The sequence below is a fragment of the Melitaea cinxia genome, chromosome 21 (genome assembly GCF_905220565.1).
Source record: "Melitaea cinxia chromosome 21, ilMelCinx1.1, whole genome shotgun sequence".
Taxonomy (NCBI): domain Eukaryota; kingdom Metazoa; phylum Arthropoda; class Insecta; order Lepidoptera; family Nymphalidae; genus Melitaea; species Melitaea cinxia.
The window spans coordinates 4,607,662-4,633,456 of NC_059414.1; the positions used below are offsets into that span (position 1 = coordinate 4,607,662).

At 32.5% G+C, this 25,795-nt stretch overlaps 2 protein-coding genes and 1 long non-coding RNA gene across 3 annotated transcripts in view; 2 read left to right on the plus strand and 1 right to left on the minus strand.

Annotated features, from left to right (window-relative positions):
* Window positions 1-25,557, minus strand: part of LOC123664243 (tight junction protein ZO-1-like) — a 67,184-nt gene extending 41,627 nt beyond the window's left edge. Inside the window, exons 1-2 of the mRNA XM_045598837.1 lie at window positions 24,898-25,557; window positions 23,208-23,349 (exon numbers count right to left, since the gene is read on the minus strand). Coding sequence (XP_045454793.1) covers window positions 23,208-23,349; window positions 24,898-25,061 — 306 coding nt within the window. The 5' untranslated portion in view covers window positions 25,062-25,557. The remainder of the gene's footprint in view (window positions 1-23,207; window positions 23,350-24,897) is intronic.
* Window positions 17,245-17,808, plus strand: LOC123663922. Its single transcript, XR_006744722.1, has 2 exons — window positions 17,245-17,423; window positions 17,498-17,808. It is a non-coding gene; the product is annotated as an uncharacterized LOC123663922 (long non-coding RNA).
* On the plus strand, window positions 19,801-21,004 carry LOC123663921 (thioredoxin domain-containing protein 12-like). Its single transcript, XM_045598564.1, has 2 exons — window positions 19,801-20,259; window positions 20,783-21,004. Exons 1-2 carry the CDS (start codon window positions 19,928-19,930, stop codon window positions 20,937-20,939), a joined length of 489 nt encoding a protein of 162 aa, XP_045454520.1. The 5' UTR covers window positions 19,801-19,927; the 3' UTR covers window positions 20,940-21,004.
* Window positions 25,558-25,795: the final 238 nt, after the last annotated feature.

The following is a 25,795-nucleotide window of genomic DNA, read 5'->3' on the forward strand; positions in this document are numbered from 1 at the left end:
GTATTAATTTAATAACAATGATTTCATGAATAAATTATAACCTATAATCGTATAAGGCCAATATGTATATATATAAATAAATAAAACGCAGAAATGTGTGTACGCGCATACCGAACTAATGCATCAAAGTAGATAATTCTTTTTGAAATGAAACTTCTGTATGCACGCTTGACTTGGGGAATAATCTGGTAAATGCATGACGAGAGCGTTACAAAAAGTGTGATCGGTTGAGGCGAATGGAAGTTGAGAGGGAGATATAAGTAAGATGGAGCTAAAGAAGCTTTAGTTCAGTCGTGTGGTCTAAAGCATAGGTACTCGTTTTTTAAATTAACATCTTATTAACAGATGACAACTTTTATAACAGATGAAGACCGGATAGAGATAAAACTATCCGAGGCATAACTATTTGACAGTTGTAAAATTATATATTCTAACTTTTCACTAGCAATCCCTACTTTATCTGTCAGATATTTTTTAGGACTCTGTGGGCTTCACCAGTTGTAGACAAAGTTTATCCTACACATTAGTTACGAATAGACTTAAACAGAAAGGGATAAAATTGGCCATTAGGATCAGCTTCGACTCAATTAAAAAAATACAACTTTTACAATAATAATAGAATTTGATAGTAAAAAAAGAATAATTTATCATGAACTGTTATATGTAGGAGGCCGTTATCTATCAAATAACGTTGTCCATAGCCGGCGAAACAGGACCTATTAGACTAAATCTTGTCGTTTAATATTTCAGGTGGAATCAGCCTTAAGGCTCTGTTTTACCTACTGATAAAGCCTACCACAAACTTATATATTCGATAAATTTACCGACAACGAACGAAACAGGTTCTTAGTGTCTATTTTGTTGGCTGCGAAATAATTTTCAATTTCATGGAAACGTATTCGTCATTAAGATATCTGCGTTTACGTAAACTTTATAGTAACATCGAGATGATAATTATTCTCGTTTCATCCGACCGGTCCGTGGAAAGTAAAAGTTGTACATTTCGGTGCAACAGTATTATGCAAATATCGATAATATTTTAATACGCATAGCTTTCCACTCGTTAGGTGTTAGACGTGGTGCCATGTGATTAGATAACGTAAAAGGGCATGTTATGCAATTATAGTAACTTATCATTTTTTGTTAGTTAGGTAATATTATTTTCATGAGATTCGTAAATTTGAAATGTACGAGATTTCTGCTCTGGGGGCTGTGAGTTCGATTTCCGCCTCAAGTATAGTTGTAATGGTTGCTGTGTGGTTACGATAATAAAGAATATAGCCAACGCCAACACGAATCATACTTTTGTCAAATAATTGTACGAGAAGCTGTGTGGCTACGGCATTATATGTATCTATATAAATAGTAGTGAAAGTATGGAATCTGTTGTGTGGCTACGGCAGTAAAGAATGTAGCGATCCCCTCTCTTCCCGAGGGCGTCGTAAGAGGCGACTAAGGAATAACACAGTTCCACTACCATCTTGGAACAGTTAAAGCCGACCAATGGCGGCATAACCATCCAACTGCTGGCTTCCAAATACACAGGCCGAAGACGGGCAGCAGCGTCTTCGGTGCGACAATGCCAGCCCTGCGGTCACCAACCCGCCTGCCCAGCGTGGTGACTATGGGCCAAACACGTAAAATAATGACAAATGACAAAACACATGAGTTCACGCCTTTTTTGGCGCGAACTTTTGGAGACCTATGTCCAGCAGTGGACTGCAATAGGCTGAAGTGATGTGATAATGAGTGATGTATAGGTGTAATGTATTCTCCATATGTATATTTATTTAAAAAAAAGCTACACCAGTCGCCTCTTACCCAGGCATTAAGTTACTTACCCTAGGAAGAGAATTATGTAATTATGATGATTCCGTGGAAATGACGGTATAAAGAATAGCCAATGTGTTATTCTGAGATCCAAAAAAAAAGGTAGACTACTTTTCATCGCGTCATTCCCACCGGATCAGATATAAACGCGGGTGAAACCGGGAAACACAGTAAGTAACTAATGAAATTATTATAAGTTTCTAGATATTTTTTATTAACATTTTAAGGTCAAATATATTAATTCTCATAAGAAATTACACAACTAATTAAGACTAGTAAATGAATAACTTGACTATGTATGCGTTAGATTTCCATTGATAACTCGTAAAACGGGTCGACAAGAAAGTTGCCCTTTCTGAGAAAACCACTGATTCTGCTACGTAAAGGGACTCCTAGATACTAGAGATACTAAACTGCAGTAGAATTAGTTTTTCTCAATTTTAATTAATATTTTATTATTAATAAATTATTATTTCATAAATCTATGGATGGAATTAATTAAATTTAATAAAAATTAAAAAATAAAAAACAATTAATTTTTAAACACTACCATTTTATGTATAGCTAAAAATTTACTAATTTAATGAAAAGTTAATAAAGATCAAATTTTAAAATGTATTATAATTGCCTTGAATTAAAATTAAATGTTTATAAGGTTTTTTTTTTAATTAAAAAGGTGTCTTTTTTTAATTTAAAATATTTTAATTTTTAACATAAACAGAAAAAATTATAGGTTAAAGATGTATACCTACTTTATACATTATTTTGTCATATAAACACATTATATGTAGTTAAGCATGAGTATTTTTTAAAACGTTTCACCTGTTATGGATAAAGCTATTTGAAGCATGATGATATCCAACCGATAAAAGTCTTTGATATATTATTCTTTTTGACCATCGAATTCCACTATATTTATAAAATATTTCTATTCCTAAGTGTGGCTAAAAGTTGTTTATTAATTAAAAAGAAACAGTTCCTAATGTCCTATTCTACCTCCTGCTGTCAAAGTTTATTCATTACTTATTTGCAGGATATTCCTTTGTCCACTATCGGTGAAACTGGCCCTAAGTATATTTGAAAGGTAAATATATATAAGAGCTAGCACACGTGATATATGCTATACGTCAATCTTCTAAAACTTTCAACGAACGAAAGCTGTTAGAACTTGATTATAATTAACATATTCTCGCCTTTTCGAGTTCACTCCACTTTTTATTACGCAATATAAACATCCATATTACTATTAGTTTCGCTTAAATGTGTATGGGATACAGAATTTTCGCATGGATTTATAGTACGAGTATTAAATCGATTTAGTTTTTAGTTGTGTGTGAGCGGTGTATGGTTAATTTGTTCAGATTAGTATATTATTTGGCTAATGTCGAGGAGAAACTATGCGTGTTGCCTCTTACTTTAATTTGTACATTATAATTTTTTTTTGTCTTTTATATTTTGAGCTCCTTATCTTTCCCGCTTTTACATTTAATAGTAAATTATTTGTACATTTTAAAAGTTTTAATAAGGCATTTCTTTCAAACTAGAGACAGTTTTTTGTTTTATACAAGGGAGTAATTCGCTAGTGACTATTAACATCGTCGGAACTGCATAATTACATTTTTTTGTTTATTTCATAAAACGTTCCCAACTAACCAAGTCTATCATCAGCTGAAGAGAATTTTTTTATTTCATGCATATATTATTCAGTTGTGGTATTACTGACAAATCAGTACCTATTAGTCTTAATCTGTTAAAAATTTAACAAGTGACTTTTCTAATATTTACACATTAAATGCCAGCTAGTAATAATATTAAACATAAATAGCCTGTACAGCATTACTTTAAAATTTCATGATCCTGCTTAAAATAAATAAAAAGATACACGCAATTTACACTTTGAATCGCTCTCCTGTAAAGTTGCTGTTTTTCACATCCGATGCTTTTAATAGTCATGAGCAAATTGTTGAGACATTTTCGCGTCTCCAGTAAGTAGGTTCTTATGAAAGTTATAACAATTATTATAAAAAGTTGACCACTTTCGTATTTAGACGTATTTGAAAGTAAATAATTGTTAAGAAACTAGCTGATTCGGAGAGCTTAGTAGTCTCATTACCGACATATTTTTTTTGGCATATATAATAATAATTATATATTTTAAAACCCTTCTCGTCTTTACATTATTAAAATTGATAAAAACGTATTATTCAATTCAATTTTTATTATTATCAGGACCTATGTGCATTTTTTGTGTATAAAAGAAAAAACGTTGTATTCACGAAAAAAAATCTTGCGGTACGAAGTTTGCCAGTTTAGCTGCGCAGTTTTTTTTACCGACTACAAAAAAAGAGGGCTTCTCAATTCGAATGTATTTTTTATGTAGGTATGATACTTCAGAACTTTTGACAGGGTGGACCGATTTCGATGATTTTTTTTTTGTCGAAGGGTGGTGGGTGTTACGTGGTTCTAATTAAAATCTGACAAGGACGTTTTGAGCTATCGCTAAAAATGCACATTTACTTAACTACTTTTTCATCGACCTACGTTTTACCTCATAACTTTTTAGTGGTGTACCGATTTTGATGATTTTTGTTTTGATTTAAAGCTGATGCATGTCATATAGTTCTATTAAATTTTGATTAAGGTGTGATAACAATTTTTGGAGTAATCTTTGATAATGCGTATTCACTTGAATATTGTTTCGTCAAATTCGAAAAAACAACGTAGGTACGTTATGGTACTGGGCCATGTAATTGAAGTCGGTTTTTTTTTCGCTTGGAAGCAAACACATTTATTCAGATTCTCTAAAGAAGTAGAATCTCAAACTGAATCATAAATTCCGAATTGGTGGTGTCTTCAGATTAAGCATTATAAATTTACTAAGCAATAATATTACACATAATATAAAGACAATTCTGTAGTGCTTTTGAAGGCTACTTTTTTAACTTTAAAAAAGACATTTTTGATTTGATTTGTCATCACAGGCACATACGTCAAAATTAGTTAATAGTTTAAAATAAAGTCAACTTAAATAGCATTGATTGAAGTGGCAAGTGTGCAATCGTAGTTATTTTCGCCATTTGCAGCCGCAGGAAGCCTAGGTAACCGATGTGACCTATATTAGCAATTTATAGAGAACCCTATTTTAAGCATGTCGTTTCTTACTAGTAACATCTTGGATAAGATTACTATTATTGAAATTTTATAGAACTGGCAATATTAAATATTTTGTTTTTAGTGAACTTCGTTATTTTTTACAAAGGAAAGAAATTTATACAGTGTTACAATATTTACGAAGTTTTTTTTTAATTTTAAAACTAATGAATCAGAAACTTTGATATGTGGGAACACGAATGAGTCATTCTGCTAGACCCGCGGATTTGCAAACCTACCTGGATCGCCACAGACTAAACAATAATCTTTTTTGTTTGGTTTAATTTACTCGAAAAAATTCTTAGTCATACAGTCATTCAGTCATAATTTAAAAAAAAAAGGAATTTTATTGTTCTTCACCTTTATAAATATAGCATTGTAAAAAAATAATAAAAAGGGAAAGAATAGCCCATAATTAGAGAAGTTAACGGTGTATCTCGGAGGCTGAAGCCCGAGGCCGAAAGAAAAGAAAAATAAAGCAAAAAGGGTAAATTATTGGCGGTCCAACCGCTTTGCCGTCGACAGCTGCGAATTGGCGCGAAACTGGTTCTGGCGGAGCGCTGACGTCATCTGACATGTGCCTTTTCCGATTTTGAATATTCTCCGTGCAAAAAATGCTACCTTTTCAAGTCGGCCATCCATTTGATTTTACGGCTCTTTATTTTGTTACGTCTTTATATTAACATTATGGACAGGTGACTGGGGGTACATACACAACCTGCACTAATAAGTTTTCGATGTGACGGACGTGAAAGGATGTTTAATTATTTCATATGATTTTTTACGCCTTTTATATTACGGATGAAAGATTTTATTATATGCATTATTGTATTTTTTTTAAACAACATATTAACTTTAGTACCTATTTCAATTTTAGTTATAAAGATATATTTGTCTATTTATTTTTAAATATGTACTAAAAATAATTGCCTAATTTTTCTACCACTAACCTAATATACTATAGTACCTATTAATACTCAACAAAAACGATCACTATTCAGCCCATAACTTCCCACCGCTGAGAATAGACCTCTCTTTACATGTAGAATCAGAATTGGAGTTTAATCCACCACGCTGGTCATCATCAGGTATTTGTGATTGTAACCGGGATCGACATGTTAACGTTCTCTCCAAGGTACGGTAGGAAACCCACAAGGACAGACATCGAAACCGGAATAAAATATTAGTACAAATACAAACACCTATCCATCCCGAGCGGGAATCGAACCAGCAAACCGTCGGTGCTTAGGCGTCTACACGCACCCTTAAACCAGGGCTGTTGTTAGTTTATACATCCAATCTACATCAATATTATAAAGAGAAAAAGATCTACTTGTTTGTAATCGATACACATACATCATTCATTCACCATTAGAAAGCTTAATTAAACTGAAGTGACAATACATCACACTTTGACAGTACGACACATAGTAACCGAGCATTAGCTATGTATCAATCCGAGAAGCCACATACATACATATAAGTGTCAACGTGTGAACCAACGTGGATGTATTTTATTTAAGTTTATCTAAATTCAGTAAAGACAATATTAATATATAGTCTATAATATATTCTCAATTTGATTGACACGTGTATCTAAAATACATGGTAGCGTGTGTAATATTTTTTTTATTGATTTAATGTATTTTTTTTTTGCATAATTTTTTTAAAATATTAGCATTCTGCACTCCTTTTTTATATAAACTATAAGTGTGCGAAATTTCATACTCCTCCGTCCGCACTATTTTCGTAAAAAGGGGTACAAAGCTTTTGCTTCACATATTAATATATAGATCATCGTCATCATCATCATCATTTCAGCGTATCACAGTCCACTGCTGGACATAGGCCTCCAAAAGTTCACTGCAAAAATGGCGTGAACTTATGTGTTTTGCCCATAGTCACCACGCTAGGCAGGCGGATTGGTGATCGCAATATATAGATAATTTGTAGATATTCATTATTTTTGTTTCTTTATAGATTATATCAGTGCTTGTCATAAAATCGTAGTTGATGAGAACTTTTACGTTTTTTAACCGACTTCCAAAAAGGAGGAGGTTCTCAATTCGACTGTTTTTTTTTATGTATTGTTACATCGGAACTTTTGACCGTGTGGACCGATTTCGACATTTTTTTTTTAATCGAAAGGTGGTGTGTGCCAATTGGTTCCATTTAAATTTATTTGACATCTAACAACTACTTTTCGAGTTATATCTAATAATGCGTTTTTACTTGACGCTTTTGTCGTCGACCTACGTTGTATTATACCGCATAACTTTCTACTGGAAGTACCGATTTTGATAATTCTTTTTTTGTTGGAAAGGAGATATCCCTAGTTTAGTACCATGATAAGGAAACCAGGATCTGATGATGGAATCCCAGAGAAATCGAGGGAAACACTTGAAAATCCGCAATAACTTTTTACTGGGTGTACCGATTTTAATAATTTTTAATTTAATCGAAAGCTGATGTTTGTCATGTGGTCACATATAAATTTTATTGAGATCTGATAACTACTTTTTGAGTAATCTTTGATAACGCGTAGTTACTTGACTATTTTTTTCGTCGATTTACGTTGTATTACTCGTCGATGTAATTGAAGTCGGTTTTTTTTTTCGTTTGCGAGCAAACACAATTATATTCTAAAGTATTTGCTATTCTTTAGTCTAGTTTTAGGTGCACTTCCTCATAATTTAATAAGGTAGGAAAGATGTGATTTCTCGTACGAATTCATAAGACGAATTTCGGGAGGTAAAGATCCATAGTATAGGAATACTATGTCTTATTGCTCCCATATGCATATTTGTACCCAAAATATGACAAATAATACAATATTCAATCAAATTCGTTTATTTATAGAAAAAAAAAAACTTAACAGTCTAATTAACATCAAATATTCAAATATTTTTGGGCTGACCTTTGTTTTAGGCCGGCCACCTTTATCCCATAAAATATTAAGTGAAAGAGAAAATATCCATATTATATTTCATTTAATCAAGAACAATTGTTAGTTTTGTTACGTTTTAGGATTCCGAGGCTAAAAAGTAAATAAAACCGTATTGAGCCGTACCTAATGAACATTTGAAATAATAATAAATAATTATATGTACATATTTTTTAATTACTACGTTAGCTACTGTTTTTTTTTTTGGTGTCGCAGGGGAACCCATTTACGGTTGATATCTAGGATGCCCGGGTAGGCATTTCTAGACCGTATGTCAGCTTCAGTACTTGGGGGTGCAATACCGACCAAAACCCCTACGGGAGCTTTCAGCCGCTTTAATTGGAGGGTCCCGGATCTGCAGACAACAGGATCCCTCCAGCGACAGGCTGGCCTCGGCGAAAAGGCCACTTCTCCAACTACTGCTACTGCTACGTTCCTACGTGCGGAAATTTGAGTACCAATTTTTTTTATTGATATTAAAAATTCTTCATCAAGAGAATGATATTATCACCGAAAATGAGTGAAGTAGGTTATATGTTAATAGGAGGGAAGAGGTATTTAGAAAATATAAAATATCATAAATTTATGTAAACTTTTCACAAATATGTTACTACGGAATACTAAGTCTTGAATATTGAGCCGCCCTTATTTCTATCTTTAACTTCTAAGATATAGAAGAAAATTTGTTTGGATAACTACTAAAACAGTTCCTTAAATTATTAGAAAACCATCCTTAATTAAGCTATAAAATATCTAGTCTAGACTGTAGTGTAACAATGGCTATAAATATTAAAGCAGATGAAATTCAAGGTATCTGAGAAACTATGGTATAAGGTAAAGACAGACTTTGGAATAGTATGTAACTTGCCTTAAAAGCATGGCATATCATCCCACGTCATCAAAGCTTCGGTACGACCAAGTACCAACTGAGTTATAATTTTGTATCATAACGAATGCTATCAAGGCAATATTTCTTGTAGATGTTTAGTTAACAACTCTTGAATTTATTGAAAAAACATTATAGTTTTATTTCATCTCGTTTTAGTTGTGTGGCTCATTTATACATATAAATAAAATTGAAGTGTTTGTCTGTGATTTCAAAATAACGGTATTTTTTCACAACAACAACTCAAAAAACGTTTTTAATAATTTTGTTAGTTTATTTTTCTGTTTATCGAATATGGCGTAACCCTCGGGTTCGATCCCCGCACATGACAAACATTTGTATTGGCCATACAGGTGTTTGCCGTGGTCTGGGTGTTTGTGCAGTCCTTGTGGGTTTCCCCACCGTGCCTCGGAGAGCACGTTAAGCCATCGGTCCCGGTTGTAATCATGTACACCTGATCGCGATCGTTACTCATAGTAGGGAATATATCCGCCAAACCACATTGGAGCAGTGTGGTGGATTAAGCTCTGATCCTTCTCCTACATGGGGAAAGAGGCTTATGCTCAGTAGTGGGATATTACAAGCTGAAGCGTAGTTGGATAGCCCATTTACCGAGGAATGCTAAAGGATATTTTTTCCCCCCAAATTATTGCGGGTTAGGCCGCGGGGCACAGCTAGTCGAAAGATAAAAGGTTGTTACAAGCCTCCTGTTATGTCGTACACGTTATAATTACGCTAATTGTTTTTGTAACGTGAGAACTACTTCATAGACTGACTTATGTCGATGTTCATGTTTGTCTAATGTCCTTACTTGACAACAAGTTTTAGACAAGTAATTCGGAGAATACGCAATGGACAATTAATTTTATAGTTCACATAATTATCTTCTTAGAAAAGAGGTTTTTAGTTTTTAAATCTGCGTAGATCATTAGTTATTACATCACTATTTTTTTTTATATAATTTGTTTTTTTTTTTTAAATTTTGATTTATACCCATAGCTATAACTCGTTATTGTGAGCTCAAAGTGTTCGTACAATAACAATATTATGCTATATTTTATAACATAAATGTAATTTACATAAAAGTTATACACATTACAAAGTAATATAACAATAACGTCAGAAACACCAAAAAGAGAGTTTATTCAACTCGATCGGTCAAAACACTATACCTACTTCGAAATCGGCCAAGATTCATGATAAACATACGAACACACGCTATGTATTATATATTTATTTACTCGTGAAAACTAAGAAATAATTGGGGAGTCATTGCACTTATTCATAGGCAGGTATGCAACGGCAAACGTGTTTTGCCTCATCGATACCTACAACTTACCTGAGAGTCAGTCCGGACATGATTCAAATTGTTCACTACTAATCCGTTGTCTGCCATTGGATCCATTGCTGTATTATCATTATTCACTCGCTGACCAATCTATATCACCGCACATCTCAGTCTCCACGAATATCTCGATCACCGATACTACTTTACCAGAAAAACAAAACTTAGCACAAAATAATGAAATCGCACAACACAACCGATCCACACAAAGAAATACTTCTACGAATCACGAACAGACGGCTCCCCGTACCGATGCTGTATTCGATACTTGTTTCATTGTTATTAAATAAATAAAGTTTAGAGGCTGCGTTTTACAGCAGCACGTCCGTCCGATCCTAACTAAGGACGCCAGGCGGCGAAAAGTTAACCGTGCGTGATTTCTCGGGAGTTTCAAAACCAAATGGTCATATACGCTATCAATCTTTGCATACCAGAGTTGTGCGATGAGACGGGAGCTATCGAGGGAGCTGCGTCGGCGACGAGAGTGAAAGGGACGGCATACGAGCAGGTACTCCGCCCCGAAGTAAGCGAACAGTATCTACAGGTTTTGCTCCCACTACGAGGCACGGCACGGACTCGGAGAGGCTCGAAGCTTGAAAGTTAAGTTGTAGTTGAAAAACATAATAGCTCTGCGCACTCGTCACTAGAAAAGCCACTTTTTACAACCGAGCGTCTCTAAAGCTGCCTCGTTTACCTCCTTCAAATGTTTATAAAATATCCTTTCAATTCAGTACAATAATTAAAGTGTTTTAACGATTTATAAATTGAGAGCTCGTTACTTAATTAAATTATTGGATTATAGTATTGTAGATGGCCGTTTATCCACACATTTGATCAGAGAAACGATTGACCCTATCGATAAATCGAACCGGTTCAATGCATCTCTGGTGAAGGCCGAACGGCACGGTCCCTCGCAGAGACTAATGTCTCATCTTAAAAGAAAAAAAAAAACTTTACTTTAATTTCCGACTTTAGAACATCATAATAAGGTTTGAAATAAATATTCCAGAGATTTCAAGGGTCTATTCTTACCCAAATTTTAAAAGCAGTTCTACTAGTAAAACGCTCACAACTTCACTGCCAAGGTCTAAATATGCTAGCAATTCTTACCTGGAATCTATTTTTTATATTCTATATATAAAAATAAATAAATAAATCAGCATAGATGTAATTGGCAAACATGTAACAACGGTCTAGTTCTATTTCTTGGGATTGAAATTAACAAATAAATTGGTTCTATCACGGAACAGTCGCTTGTCAGAATTTTATTGATGTTCCTAATGTTATAACGTTATCATAAATTGATGAATCACTTTACTAACTGATCTAAATTTAAAAAAAAAACTTCGTACAAACTTAACAATTACTTTTTGTTTTTAAAACTTAATGTTCTCAAAATATTTTTTGTAATTATTCAATATTTCGAGAAAGTTGAGCATTTGTTTAAATTATTGGTATGGAAAGAGAATTCCTTATAAAGGCAATTTAATGAACTTGAGGTATAAGCTTTAAACTCGTATATGACTTGAAAATGTAAGTGAAAGTTCTTACACAATCCTATCTCTTGCCCTCACGGCTGTAAGTCAATGCTACGATGACATTTTTTTAGTTGCTATTTTTTTAAGTTGATTAATTCTAACACAGCTATAGTTACTAGATTATGTAGTACGATAAATAAAGCATATTTTAAATTTCTAAACATTATTAATTACAAGAATCTAAAAATGTATTTCAAATAATGTAGTTTAAGTCTATATTAAAACTTTGTTATAGAAACTTTTTCAAATATTAATTTCCTGTATTTATGATAACGTCTTCAAAAGACGGTAACTATCAACTTTTAAGAAAAAAAAACTGACATGTAAACATAAACATAAAATGACATGAACCGACAAGAATTGATAATGATAGTAACAATATCAACAGTATTCTCTTGCATTGCAACAGTTTTAGAAAAAAATCGCAAACGTGGCGGTCGCAGACAATAGAGGTAGGTATGTTGATTTGATCTGAATCAAGTTCTCAGTTGATGAAGTCAAAAATTATTTAAGACTTACTTCCTCTAGAATGTTAATTTAAAAGATGTCCAGTGAACTTATTTTTTATTTATTCTTTTTCATTGTTATTGTATATTTTTATTGACGAATAATTTTAAATTCAAAACTGGTACCGTAAAAACGGTCGTTTTGGAAAAAGTAACTGTTTCATTTTTGCCGATTCTTCTCAGCTTAAATTTAAGTTCCAAATTGGTGGTAGCTTCATAATTAGATATAATTATTACAAATTAATATCTATTGATCGAATATAAAATTGTACATTAAAATACGATTTCGATTAAAGTGAGCTTTTAAAGCCTACTTGAATAAAGGAATTTATGGTTTCATTTGATTTATCAAGTCATCATTGCTTAATCATAACTAACTTTTTGTTTATTTTTAGATTACTTAAACATGGTTATAACATATAATTAATTCAACAAATTATTCAAAATTAAAAGTCGGTATGTTAAAAAGAATAAACGGAATCAAGCCAACGCATTTGTGGCATTTGACGCCACGAAAAGATTTTCTTGCTGTTATTAAAGATCGTTTGGGGGCAAGAAAACTTTCTGATCAGAGAGAAAAGAAGGATCAGCTTCAAATTGCAGCTATACTTCTGGGGTCTGTTACGGCTCTTTTATATTCTTTTGGGTATTTTACCCCAGAGAAGACCCTGACTACAATCATAAGATCAGATCCTTGCGATCGAAAATCTGTGAAAGAATCAATGCCTCCCTGTCCGAAAGATTGTGTCAATCAGCCTTGCACGAAACCTTAAACACAATTTTGAATTTTTAAGTTTTTATTTTATTATATTTTATTATTATTTTTAAGGTATTTTATTTCAAAATAAATTAAATATATTGCCGTTCTAAATAGCAGCAACCTAGATGAAAAAGTTTTAATTACCAAAAAATTTTAGGCATTAACAGTTAAGATTACACTGGAATGAGTATAAAAAGATATTTATATTGTGTGCTGTAAAATTACAATTAAATACTAAAAAAGAGCAATTTAATTTAAGTGGTATATTAAGAAACCAGAAAAGTGATTAATACAATTTTCTAGCACGTACGAAAATATACTTTTTTTTAAATAAATTACATAATAATATACAAAGTACGTTGTGTTTTTATAATGTCTAACAAAATTTGTTATTATCTGTTAAATAATGAAAATGACAGATTTGACTCTTTTTGACGAAAAACCCAAGGAATAACAGAAATCGTTATTTTAAGCTTTCGTTCATAGTTATTTTGTTATAAATTTAGTATTTTTATGCTTGTGTTAGTAAAAAATTACTAATTAATTACTTATAGCAATTGCTTCAAAGCTGTCGTTATGAACAAAAAGGATCAATTAAAAATTGCGCTCATGGTGCTATCAATGACGGCTCTCGTCCAATATTCTTTTGGAATGATATCAGTATCTGATTTAACAAGAGAATATCAACCTAATGAAAAAAATTACTTAGAAACATCAGAGAGGAGATTCTAAGGTTTCGAAGCATTGTCATATAATAATACAACATAATATAACAATATAATTAGCTATGTATAGCGAGTTTCATATATATGACGTTATTTTTTAACATGAAAAATTATTATGATCTAAATAAAGTCAAGGTGTAGATTAACAACTTTTTAATTTTTTTTTCTACTTGTTGAAAAAATAATAAATATATCGTATAAGTATTTTGATATTTGAAAGCAACGTATACGCGCTGAATAAAAATTCCTGCGTTCACGTTACAAAACTAAAATAAGTGCTAAGATCACGCTAGCAAAAGACGGGTTCTAAGTAAATAAATAAAACTTCCTTGTATGTGGATCTTTGAGAGTTATTATTATTAGATTTTATTTTTATTTAATATCCATGGAAAACATGTCGTTAATATATGGTGCCTAAACATGCTCTATGAGAACTTGTTTAATAATACAATGGTATCCTTTGCAAACCTTGGTAACCTTTACAATGGACGCCGCGAGTTCGATCCCCGCACATGACAAACATTTGTATTGGCCATACAGGTGTTTGCCGTGGTCTGGGTGTTTGTGCAGTCCTTGTGGGTCTCCCCACCGTGCCTCGGAGAGCGCGTTAAGCCGTCGGTCCCGGTTGTTATCATGTACACCTGATAGCGATCGTTACTCATAGTAGGAAATATATCTGCCAACCCGCATTGGAGCAGCGTGGTGGATTAAGCTCTGATCCTTCTCCTACATGGGGAAAGATGCCTATGCCCATCAGTGGGATATTACAGGCTGTAGCGTAGCGTCCTTTGCACGCCTTTACATAGCACGCCTGCAAGATCAAAGGTGGACAAAAAAGGTGACAGAACGGAGGGGGCCAGTAGGCAAAAGCAAGAAAGGTAGACCTTACACCAGATGGGAGGACAAAATCAAACCTATAGCGGGTTCAAACTGGACACAAACAGTACAATTCAGAGAAAACTGGCTAAATTTGGAGGAGGCCTTTACCTGCAGAAAGGTTCTTACAGAATAATTTTATTAAAATAGTTACATACTATATCTATGATAATAACGTATCTAAATATTTTTATATTAAACTGTAATTACTAACCATTAAATATACAAATAAGATAAATAAAGAACAAAAAAAATAATAATAGATAAATAAATAACAAAAAAAAAAAATAGAAAAAGTAACAAAAAAATTATTGATACTAACAAACCAATTTAACTTGTAAACTAGCAATTTCTGGAAGAAATAATAGGCTTTTTTATTTTTATTTTATTTATTATTTATTATCCTTTGGGTACGTGACAGCTGTGAGTCGGGCTATTGAAAAATCAAAATACTCTTTTTTTATAAAATTTTAAATGTTTAATCTAAATAAGTACATATATTTTACTTAAGTTAATAAACTGTTTTTAGAAAGTGTTTTATATTTAAAATATTTATTCGATTTCTGTCATGTATGAAGCCAATGAATGAGAACGGGACGCTCAATAGCGGCCACACACGCGACCATCACGCGACGATACTTAACACATTTTACAATTGACACATCATCTGCATTTGTTTAATAGGAAAATATTTTAGTAGGCGATACTTATAGGTAAACAGTAAAAAAAAATACAACATACTCTTTTTAATATATTTAATACTACAGAGATCTTATATACCTATATATTTTTTAATAAATATCTCATCAATCTATAGTACCTATAGATCGAGAACCCTTGTACACCTACATTTTGGAAGTTTTCCGCCAAATATTATTAAGGCAGGCCTTTTTCTGTCAAAATTCGCTGCATTCATAATTTCCTACTGAATTTATTTATGCATTATTTCCTACATAACATATTTTTATTTATTATTTTGTTGTACAGAGCTAACTAAACTAAACATTTTTATTCAGGCCAGTTTTGTTTTTGTTTGTCTACTTTGTGAATATAGATGTTTATCCGCTCTACCTATTTTGTTTTATACCAATGTTAGTTTTGTTTTTATGAGCAGCAAGAGTTGTAATAAGTCAGGATAGTATCAATTCTGATTCATCGTTTGCCGATGATTATTTCGAGCAACTTCTATAAAGTAATGTTATTTAATGAAATATCTATCTTTGATGTTTTTATTGAGACAGGCTTCAGGGTTTAAATCATTACGCTGAAATGATTAGAAGACTATCAGAAGCAGATTTCTTTCTAGAAGAAGTATCTCTAGTTTGCCAGTTTTAAAATCACAAATACTATACTACTATTTACTATACACCACTTTATATCTAAACAGTGTGGAATGATGAAAAATATGCGATTAATATTTATGATATTAAAACATTGATTCTCATTTTGCGCCTTTTGATTAAATTTTGCATTCCGGTATTTTAGTATTATTTACACTTAACACTATTATGAAGATAACACATTAGATATTTACCATGTTTGTCATTAGACATTTTGAGTTCATACCATGGCATGAATGTGCACACGCATGTGTATGCACACATTAGTGTCAAAATGATCACCGAAAAAATGGCGATAGAACAAAATTAGTAACCATATGCTTACGCTTCAGTCTGTAATATCCCACTGATGGGCATAGGCATCTTTCCCCATGTAGGAGAAGAATCAGAGCTTAATCCACCACGCTGCACCAATGCGGGTTGGCAGATATATTCCCTACTATGAGTAAGGATCGCTATCAGGTGTACATGATAACAACTGAGACCCATTAGGACTGCACAAACACCCAGACCACGGCAAACACCTGTATGGCCAATACAAATGTTTGTCATGTGCGGGGATCGAACCCGAATCCGCCAGCGCAACAGCCACAAACCAGTGCTGTAACCGTTGCGCCAACACGTCGCCTCTACTAGTGACCATAGCAGTTTAAAAAGTTATCCTAAATTAAACTTATTAAATTATTCTTCATATAAAGTTTTTTAGTTGCACGTAGATTCAAGTAATTAATTTATACCAATAACCATTCATACTCAACTACAAAAATAACATTTTCCATACATATTACGAGTTTTTGCATGAGGTTTTAGTTGAGTCAATTTATTTTTATTATCTTACACGATACAAAAACTCTTTCGTCGATGCATCAACTATTTGACATTTAATAATACCACAGTTCAAGGAGGCGGAAAAATGATATAACAATTAATTTTATAAGTAACTGAATTTAAAAATAAATTGTAATGAACGGAAGGAAATTATTATTCGATCTGATCGTTTTTTCGACATCGTTCTACGTTTCTTACAAACTGATGTCGTTATTTATTGAGAGATATCGAGTGAAACGCATCGACACAAGCTCTACTAAATAGCATGTTCGCTGAATATGTAATGACTAACTTGGTACCTAATACACGTACACTTTTCTAATTTCTTTTTTTTTTTTAGAAATAAGTATGTAGGTACATGTATTACTAAAAATTTGTAGACCGGTACCTATGAGGTACAGATTTGTTCTGCTTATTTTTTTTTCTTTTTTAGTATCTAATAACAAACGATATAATTAATTTAATATTATTATAAATATAAATTATTAAGAAAGTAAAGTATATCACATTTTTCTACATTAATTTCTTTTTTTTTAGTAACAAGAATTGGTATTCCAGTACATCACTGAACTAGAAGAACAATGTATGTTTGACACGTTTTCCTACCTAGTTTTATATTTTCTTTTGTGAGAATAGCATCCCTTTTTACAGCAAGAAATTTAATAAAAATGTTTATATATTTAGTACAGTTTACAGTACGTAAATATTTTTTAGCATTTTTTTGCAATACGATCAGTTTTTCTTACCCGTTTACGTCTCTTTCTCCCAGGAAACGTATTTATCTGTTGTGGCGGGGGCGGCACGTGATAGAAATAAGGCGTATACATCATATCCTCAATACCCACTATAGGTGTCGCCCTAGGTACTAGAGATCGCACGGTCCCATACAAACTCCTGTTATGACGGCTGCTTCCATATAAATTTATCATTTCACTCAAGCAGTCAAACGCACATTCACAAAAAAAAGTTTCACTTGAAAAAGTTGCGAATATTTGCACAGATTATCTGTCACGCGCGAAGTTAATTGAATTATTGTAAGTAGAACTTATTTTTAAAAATAAAAAAATAAGCTACCGGAAACTGTTTTTTTATTTATTTAGATAAATCTTGGTTTCTAAGTGATAAATATTTGTCAAATATTTTGAATCATTAGCAACCCGTTGTTTACAAAAAGTAGGCGTGCGAGCGTTGAGTGGTCACCGTTTGAAATGCGCTGGCATGGATTCAGATGGTTCTGTACACATTGCATGTAATTATCATACTTTATCTGCCTTTTCCAATAAAGCACGTCAAGCGAGACGCGTCTGTACCGATAAATTCATTCCCCTTGTCTGTCAGATTGATGCTAAATATGTAACAAAAAAAAAAAAAATACAAAAAAAATAGTCGAATACTCAAATTTTGTAACAAGCCTAACATTTTAATATAATGACAAAAGTAAAAGACAAAGGTAGTAGAACCTAATTGCAGGACCATCTACCGAATCTTGATCAGAAATTTGTAAGTGTAAAACGTCTAAGATCTCGTAAAATCGCATGCTCTCCATATTTATTCGATATTGATCAGTTAAAATAAGCCCTACTAGGTATTCAGACATGCGTTCTAATTTACTGCAATTGAATCAGTCAAGGGGTGTGGCTAAGAGTTACTATTTTCCTGATAGATATACATTATTAGCTAATAAAACTATATTTAGTCAAATGTATTAAAAACAAACCATTTACCTTAATATTAAAAAAAAACTAGATAAACTATCATACCTATATCATCAATTTAATTCATGCAAAGCAAGGAGGGATGGCGATGTGAGGTAAGTGAAAAACATACACACGCACTGACATGCGCCGATACACATGAATAAGTTCAAAAAATTTGTCATCGTTGCATTATACATTATCTTGTGTGCACCGCAGTAGCCATTGTTAAAATCCTATCGATATAATAACAAAAGTGGTTCTATAATTATAACCACAACAAGCTGCAGCTCGCCGTTTCAACTGTGTAATATACGATCCTGAGGGACGTTCCCAAAAACCGAGACAAAAGTATTTTATGCGTGTCATGTCTGGATATCCAACTATCTACGTATCAAGTTTCCTTACAATCAGTTCAACAGATTTGCGTGAAAGAGCAACAAATATTCATGAATCCTCACAAATTTTTAAAGTTATTAATATCAGTAGGATTGTCAACTAGCTTCCCATCCAGATTTTATAGAAGATTGTGAGGATTTCAATAATTATATATTTTAATATTTATATTTAAAACTGTAACAAGTACAATTTTGTATATGAAAATATATTTTTTTTTTCTGCAATGCAATATGTATGAAGCCGACGTTGTAACTTTTTAATTTTTAGCCGATTTATAAAAATGAGTTTTTCAAATCGACTGTGTGGTACCTTATAACATTTTACTGTGTGTACCGATGTTGGTGGATTATGGGCAAAACACATGAGTTCACGCCATTTTTGGCTCGAACTTGTGGAGGCCTATGTCCAGTAGTGGATTGCGAAGGCTGATGTGATGTGATGAAATAAAGTCACGGGACCAATTTGTATAAACCTCTCGCACTCAACGACACCCAGTAGTATGAGAATCAAGAGAGATCAACTTTAGGGGATAAATTTAGTATTTTATGGTTTCTAGGCTATACAAACATTGTCAAGTGCGGGAATCAAACCCGCAACCGGGTACCATAACATCACCGTTAGCTTATGTTAACCCTTCTTCTGTATCTGTAGCGGTTTCACAAAGCCTAAAACAAATTGATTATCAGTTAAATCGCAAGAATTGCAAGCAAATTAGATCGCTCGATCTTAAATAAAATATAATGTTAAAATTTTCAATAATGTGGTTCTGTTACATGAAAGTAAGAATTAATAAAATAAAATAACAAAGGCTATCATAACGCCATCTATAAATACAGTCCTTAACCATTTACAAAGTCATGACCAGCGACAGATAGTCCGAAGTGCTTGCTAGCGTTTGTCCATAGATGTCGTTGGTCGTCATGTAAAAGTTTTTAATCGCGATCTATGTCACTATGACTTCATTTATAGATTGTTTCTTTTTTATTAAAAATGGCTGATTGATAAACATATTTAAAATAAACAGCAACAATGCTTGTAAATCGTCTCAATATCTGTCTTTATACCTTAATTCAATAAATTATTTTTAATCAGATTACTTAAAAAAAATGGTTGCTGGCACTTTTACAAAAACTTTATTGTCTGCAATTTTCAATAAGGTTCATTGTTTAGCTCAGGATGGGAGGGACAATGGTTTTGGAAACGGTTACGTGTGGGCAGGATCTCTAGAGTCCGGTATACAAATCGCGACACACCACAAGAAACCAGTGATGGTAATAATTCACAAATCTTGGTGTTCGGCTTGCAAGAACTTGAAACCGAAATTCGCAAACTCGGCCGAGATCCAATCTCTGAGCAAACACTTCGTGATGGTGAACCTTGTGGACGACGAAGAACCAAAGAATAATAAATTTTCACCCGATGGAACATATATACCTCGGTACGTAAGTTCAGTCAAACTTAGGTATAGGTTGAGATAATGTTGGTGTATAGGAAACCTATTATGTAATATTTATTATATCTAAATGTGGTGATATGCTATAGAGGTAATTAAGCTTATGCAAGCTCACTGAGTCACACGAGTCACATAAGTTAGTTATTACTTTTAAGTACTCTACTCTCCACTAATCAAAGTAGTAAAAGTCTACTTCTACTTGTGTTACTGGTTGGCTATTGCTACTGTCTAGATTATTTTTTAAATATTTTATCGGTGAGCATATGCCGCACCCACAGGAGCAAGAAAAGTCAAGGTTACTTTAAGTAAAGGGAATAATTGGGTAATAAATAAAAAACGAGAGCAAAAGGCTTATTAGTTTCAGGCTCTGCCAGCCGTCTTAGGTGTGGAGGATGGTTTTACCAAAATACTATTTACCAAAATACTATTTAACAAAAAACACCCATACAAACGATTTACATAAGTAGTACTTAGTAATGAATGCTTGGAACTAATTTTACCGTTTTAGGATACTCTTCATATCACCGAAGGGTTCAGTCGACCACGACATATACAATGAGGATGGGAGCAGCCAGCACAAATACTTTTACAGCCGACCGGAACAAATAGCGAAGTCGATGAGACGAGTGCTCGAGAAGTATAAATACGAACAGTTTGATGTATGATATCTCCCTATAGAAATTAGTAAGTTTTTATAACGAGACTTTAATAAAATTTTGCGTTTATCTTTTTTGAGTGATACCTAATAATGGTTAATTGTCTACTTATCGACTTAAATTGAAGTTCTATTTTTTTTGAGTTCAAAAATAATTATTTAATTTCAAAACACGATTTTTTTAAATCTTAATTTTACATAAATAGATACCCCATTTGTCTTATGGTAAAAAGAAATGTTAACGTTATACGGCACGATGCGTAGATATGAAACCTAATCTTACAAATAATTACAATTATTTTATAAGTCGTGAAATGGGTTATCTTCTTCTTATATATAAAATTTTCGTGTCACAATGTTAGTTACCACACTCCTCCGAAACGGCTGGTCTGAGAATCGGCCAACATCTATTTTCATACAACTAAGTTATAAGGGAGTGGGATTAAGGGGTTAATAACATATATAGCAAAACAACGTTTGCGGTGTCAGCTAGTTTACTATATTTTTTGATGATTATTTTGAGGTTGGACATCGTTTTGCGATGTTTTTCACCTCCGGAATAGGAACTAAGGTCTTATATGTATTGTTGGATTTAAGCATTTGCAGATTCCTCTTGTATAATTATGTACATTTTAGTAAAATCTGTTTTTTTACAGAAGTGAAAAAAGAATTTACGATGGTACCGCTTTATTATCAACTAAACCCAAGCTACCGTTTGTAATCGTTACAGTCTATAGGACATTCATTTTATTGATTTATGTTACTTTAATAAAAAAAATGAAAAAATAAAAATACTTTCATTTTCAAATTTAAAACATATATATACCTCTAAAGATCTTTTTTTAATATGGTAAAGCCCATTGACTCTCGTAAAGTGGCAATTAAAGTTGTTTTTAATAATTATTTTTTTAAAGAAAGTATCTAACAAATTAAATTAGATATTTTTAAATAAATGATATAGTGCGAATTAAAATAATGTATTAACATGCTTCGCTAAGGTAAAATATAGACAATTACTTATATTTAAAATACACGTCATTAAAAAAGCATTATACCTATTATAAGTACTATAAAACACAATCACGTAAATCTGTCACTTTTAATGTAATCTGTCACTTTAAACTCTAAGTCTGATACTTGTAATACATTATTAAAGTGTGTGTGTACATAAGTATGTACGCACGTAAGAAGTTATACTTCATTGGCTAGCTAACTTCACGTTGCCAATTTCTTCTTTGTTGACTAGCTAACTGGATGTGGGTTTTTTTGTGACGGTGTGCGCGCGCGCATCGTAAAAATTTACTCTCATCATTTTTCCCAAAAGAAGTATAACTTCAAAAATTTTGTGTTAAGTAAAAAAGTGTATACCTACATAAAATAGATAATAAATCGACATCAACAATATATACTACGCTAACTCGAATTTTCGAAGAATTTGTTTTTTAATGCGAATTTGATAAAATGTGTTTTTATATGTAATAAAAAAATTGTGAAATTGCAATGAATAAATTAACTATTAAAGATACCAAATTTCAAATAAGTTTGTTAATTAATATAAAAGGTATTTAGTTTGTCCCTTTTATAAGCCTTTAGTGTAAAGTTCACTTTTATGAGTTAGCTTAGTATAAATTGCTGGTGTCGAAATAGGCATTCTAGGCTTCTTCAAAAATTCTAATGTGAATAATCAATACCGCGTGCATTTTAGTCTACAATCCATTTATTAACATTTTCTATTACAAACTTTCAAAACCGTCAGAACGTATCGACGTTGACCAAATCACTACATAGTATAAAACAAAGTCGCTTTTTCTGTCCCTATGTATCTTTAAATCTTTAAAACTACGCAACGGATTTTGATGCGGTTTTTTTTTAATAGATAGAGTGATTGAAGAGGAAGGTTTATATGTATAATACATGCATAATATAGTAGAGGAATACTGGTAGTTTTTGCAACCGTGCGAACCCCGGGCGGGTCGCTAGTTTTATTATAAGAGTGGCGTCGGAGAGAACCTATTTAATCTTTGTATTAAAATATTTAATTCGAATTACAACAAAAATCCACCCCGGATGGAATGTTTTTTTTTAAAGTATTTAGGTACCTATATTACCTAAATAATAATATAAAATTAAATCTTTACACAATACACAAGCACAAACGCCTAGACCACGGTAAACATTTGTATGGCCTATACAAACTTTTATCTTGATTTTATTCAGCGTTGAATAGCTGAATACATGCGTAACCATGTTATGTTAACGAAAAGCAACGAGTACTTACATCTTCAACGACGGGTTCGACGTACATCTCCACGGTGTTGTTGAGGGGGGGCAGCGGCATCGGTGACGCTGCGGCAGAGGACCTCCGCGAGATGCTGTTGCAGGAGCATTGCGAGACCGACCGACGCGAGCGGGGAGATTCTCTGCAGACAAGAATGATATCTATAGGTATATAATACACCTATATCTACATAGATATATGTAGGTACACACCTACATATATAAAAATAAAGTATCGAAGCTACATACATATATGTATATACGCACATAGCTTCAAAACACTGCGGTAAATTGGATACTTTTATGTGTGTTGTGATCTTTATCAGCAGGAGGTAAAACTGGCTTAGAGATCTTTATTAGAGAATTCGGAAATCGAGGGCATGAGCCAAGAGGGCAATGTCAAAGAAAATCGGTATGACATAGCTACAATATTTGCATAGTCTGTTAATACGGGTAAAGTCGGAAACCGATTCTCCCTAGGCATTCTCTTTTATCCTTAGTTACCTATTATTTTTGTGGTTGTGATTACTAAACTTATAAACCGCTGCACTTTTGCGGACTATTGTCATAAAATTGTTTTAATAAAAAAAATTAAGATCTTAGCGATAAATTTTGTTTGATTATTAAGTAGAATTGATTAATTATATACCGAACATATAATTATTTATGAACAGTGACTAACAATATAAACCAAAAAACCTAGTAGCGAAGGGTTGAATTATCAAGTATAAAAAGTAAAAAATAATCTTTGATAAAATTATTAAAGATTAGTTACAGCAAGTGGGGTCAATAACTTTAAAGCATTTCTGGGGCAATGAAGATCCATGTATGTGGATGTGTGCATATAAATATATTTTTTTAATTATTTCGTTGTTTTAAAGTGTTAAGCGTATTACATGAATACATCACAAAAATAACAACGATTTTCCGATAGCATACCAGTTAAACTAACACAAGATAACATTGCTAAAACAGCAGAATCGCGCCTCAGAACAATTGTTAAGTAATATGTATGCAAACTAATTAAAAATATTAAGCAGCATATGTGTATATAATTATGTAGTCTAGTTCACAAATTCATGTGTTCATACATAGTAGTATTCATTTTTACTCTTCCTGCCTTTAGTTTAAATTTTTTGGAACGAAGTTCCTTACGGCAAGCTTGACATTTGGCTGGGCGACCGAACTGAAAAAAATGTGATACTAAAACCGTAAGAAAAATATATAACGGAAGTGACGTAATATCTGTCACACGACTGTATAATATGACGTTTGTAAAACTAAACTATTACTAGTAAATTGTTTTTAAATTATTTATGTAATTTTATACTGTCGACAAAAATAAATAGACATATGTTTTTTATTTCACATAATAGTTTGAATTATTATTATTATTATTATTTTACAGTATTTGTTATTTTATAAAATACTAAATTTTCTAAATATTTTTATGTACTTAATTAAAAATCAATCAACTAACAATCAACAAACTAAAAAAAAAAAAATCAAGAACTAGAAAATATAATTATATATAAAATGCAATTTTTTTTTCAAATTGCGTTGCTTCTATACTATCCGAAGGAACTTCGTTCCTACCTGGTGTCCCATGACACCACATATTTTTTTTTTCTAATTTCCTACGTTTAATACAAAACGATAGGCATATATGATAAATTGCCAATAAAAATTACCTTTTACTTCTCCGACACACATGGCGCGTCGATCTGTCGCATCTACACCTAGATCTGACGGGTACAAAGTATCCCAGCTGGGGTAGCGGCGCGGGATCCGAGGAATCACTGGAGTCGCTCCATTCCGGCTGGCTGAACGGATCGATGTCAAGCGCTGACGGCATCGCGGATTAAAAATATTTTTAACTTTTTAATTTTCCGGTATATTTGACTAGATACTGGCTGGCTTTCCACTTTTTTATTTGTTTTGACACTGGCTGTGTACTTTTTTTTCTTTTTCATTTGTTACTACAACAGCATATTGTTTTATTTGTAGGAACGTCTTGAAGCGAGCGTGATATTACCGTTTCTGTGGTATTTAACCTATTTGAAATTTTGATAGTGTAAATAAAGCGTAGATAATAAATATAGTATTTAGGATTCGGGTGCGTATACCGGCAATTAGATACAAATGATACGTCCGTACAGATAAGATAAGTTTTCGTTGACACAAAAAAAATTAATAAAATTTGCTTTATGAAATTAAATATGTACTCGTAGTTTCCATTACAGAACAGATATGTAGTACTTCCACATAGTTCCAATGTAAAAGTATATCAACAAAACTTAAGGATGGTCTGTATCACATCATTATTTTGCTTTAAATATCATATCTACCAACATACTTAGTGTACGGTTCAGCCGTACATACTTATCACCCGATCAGCAGTTTACGTTAGTTGCACGATTCATTAGCTAAATACATCAGTTCACGTTCACATATCATCATCGTACAGCGCGTTCGTGAGCTCATAATAGCAATTAATTATTAGCAAATATATTTATATTTTAACTTTTATTTTTATATCTTTTATCAATCATAATCAGCAGCAGCAAGTCAGGTGTAACATACATCTTT

What these genes read in the sequence shown, in the direction of transcription:
- LOC123663921 (XM_045598564.1), top strand. Translation starts at nt 19,928, where the DNA reads ATGGTTGCTGGCACTTTTACAAAAACTTTATTGTCTGCAATTTTCAAT. An exon ending in GATGGAACATATATACCTCG is followed by an intron (nt 20,260 to 20,782) that starts GTACGTAAGTTC and finishes TTACCGTTTTAG; the next exon opens with GATACTCTTCATATCACCGA.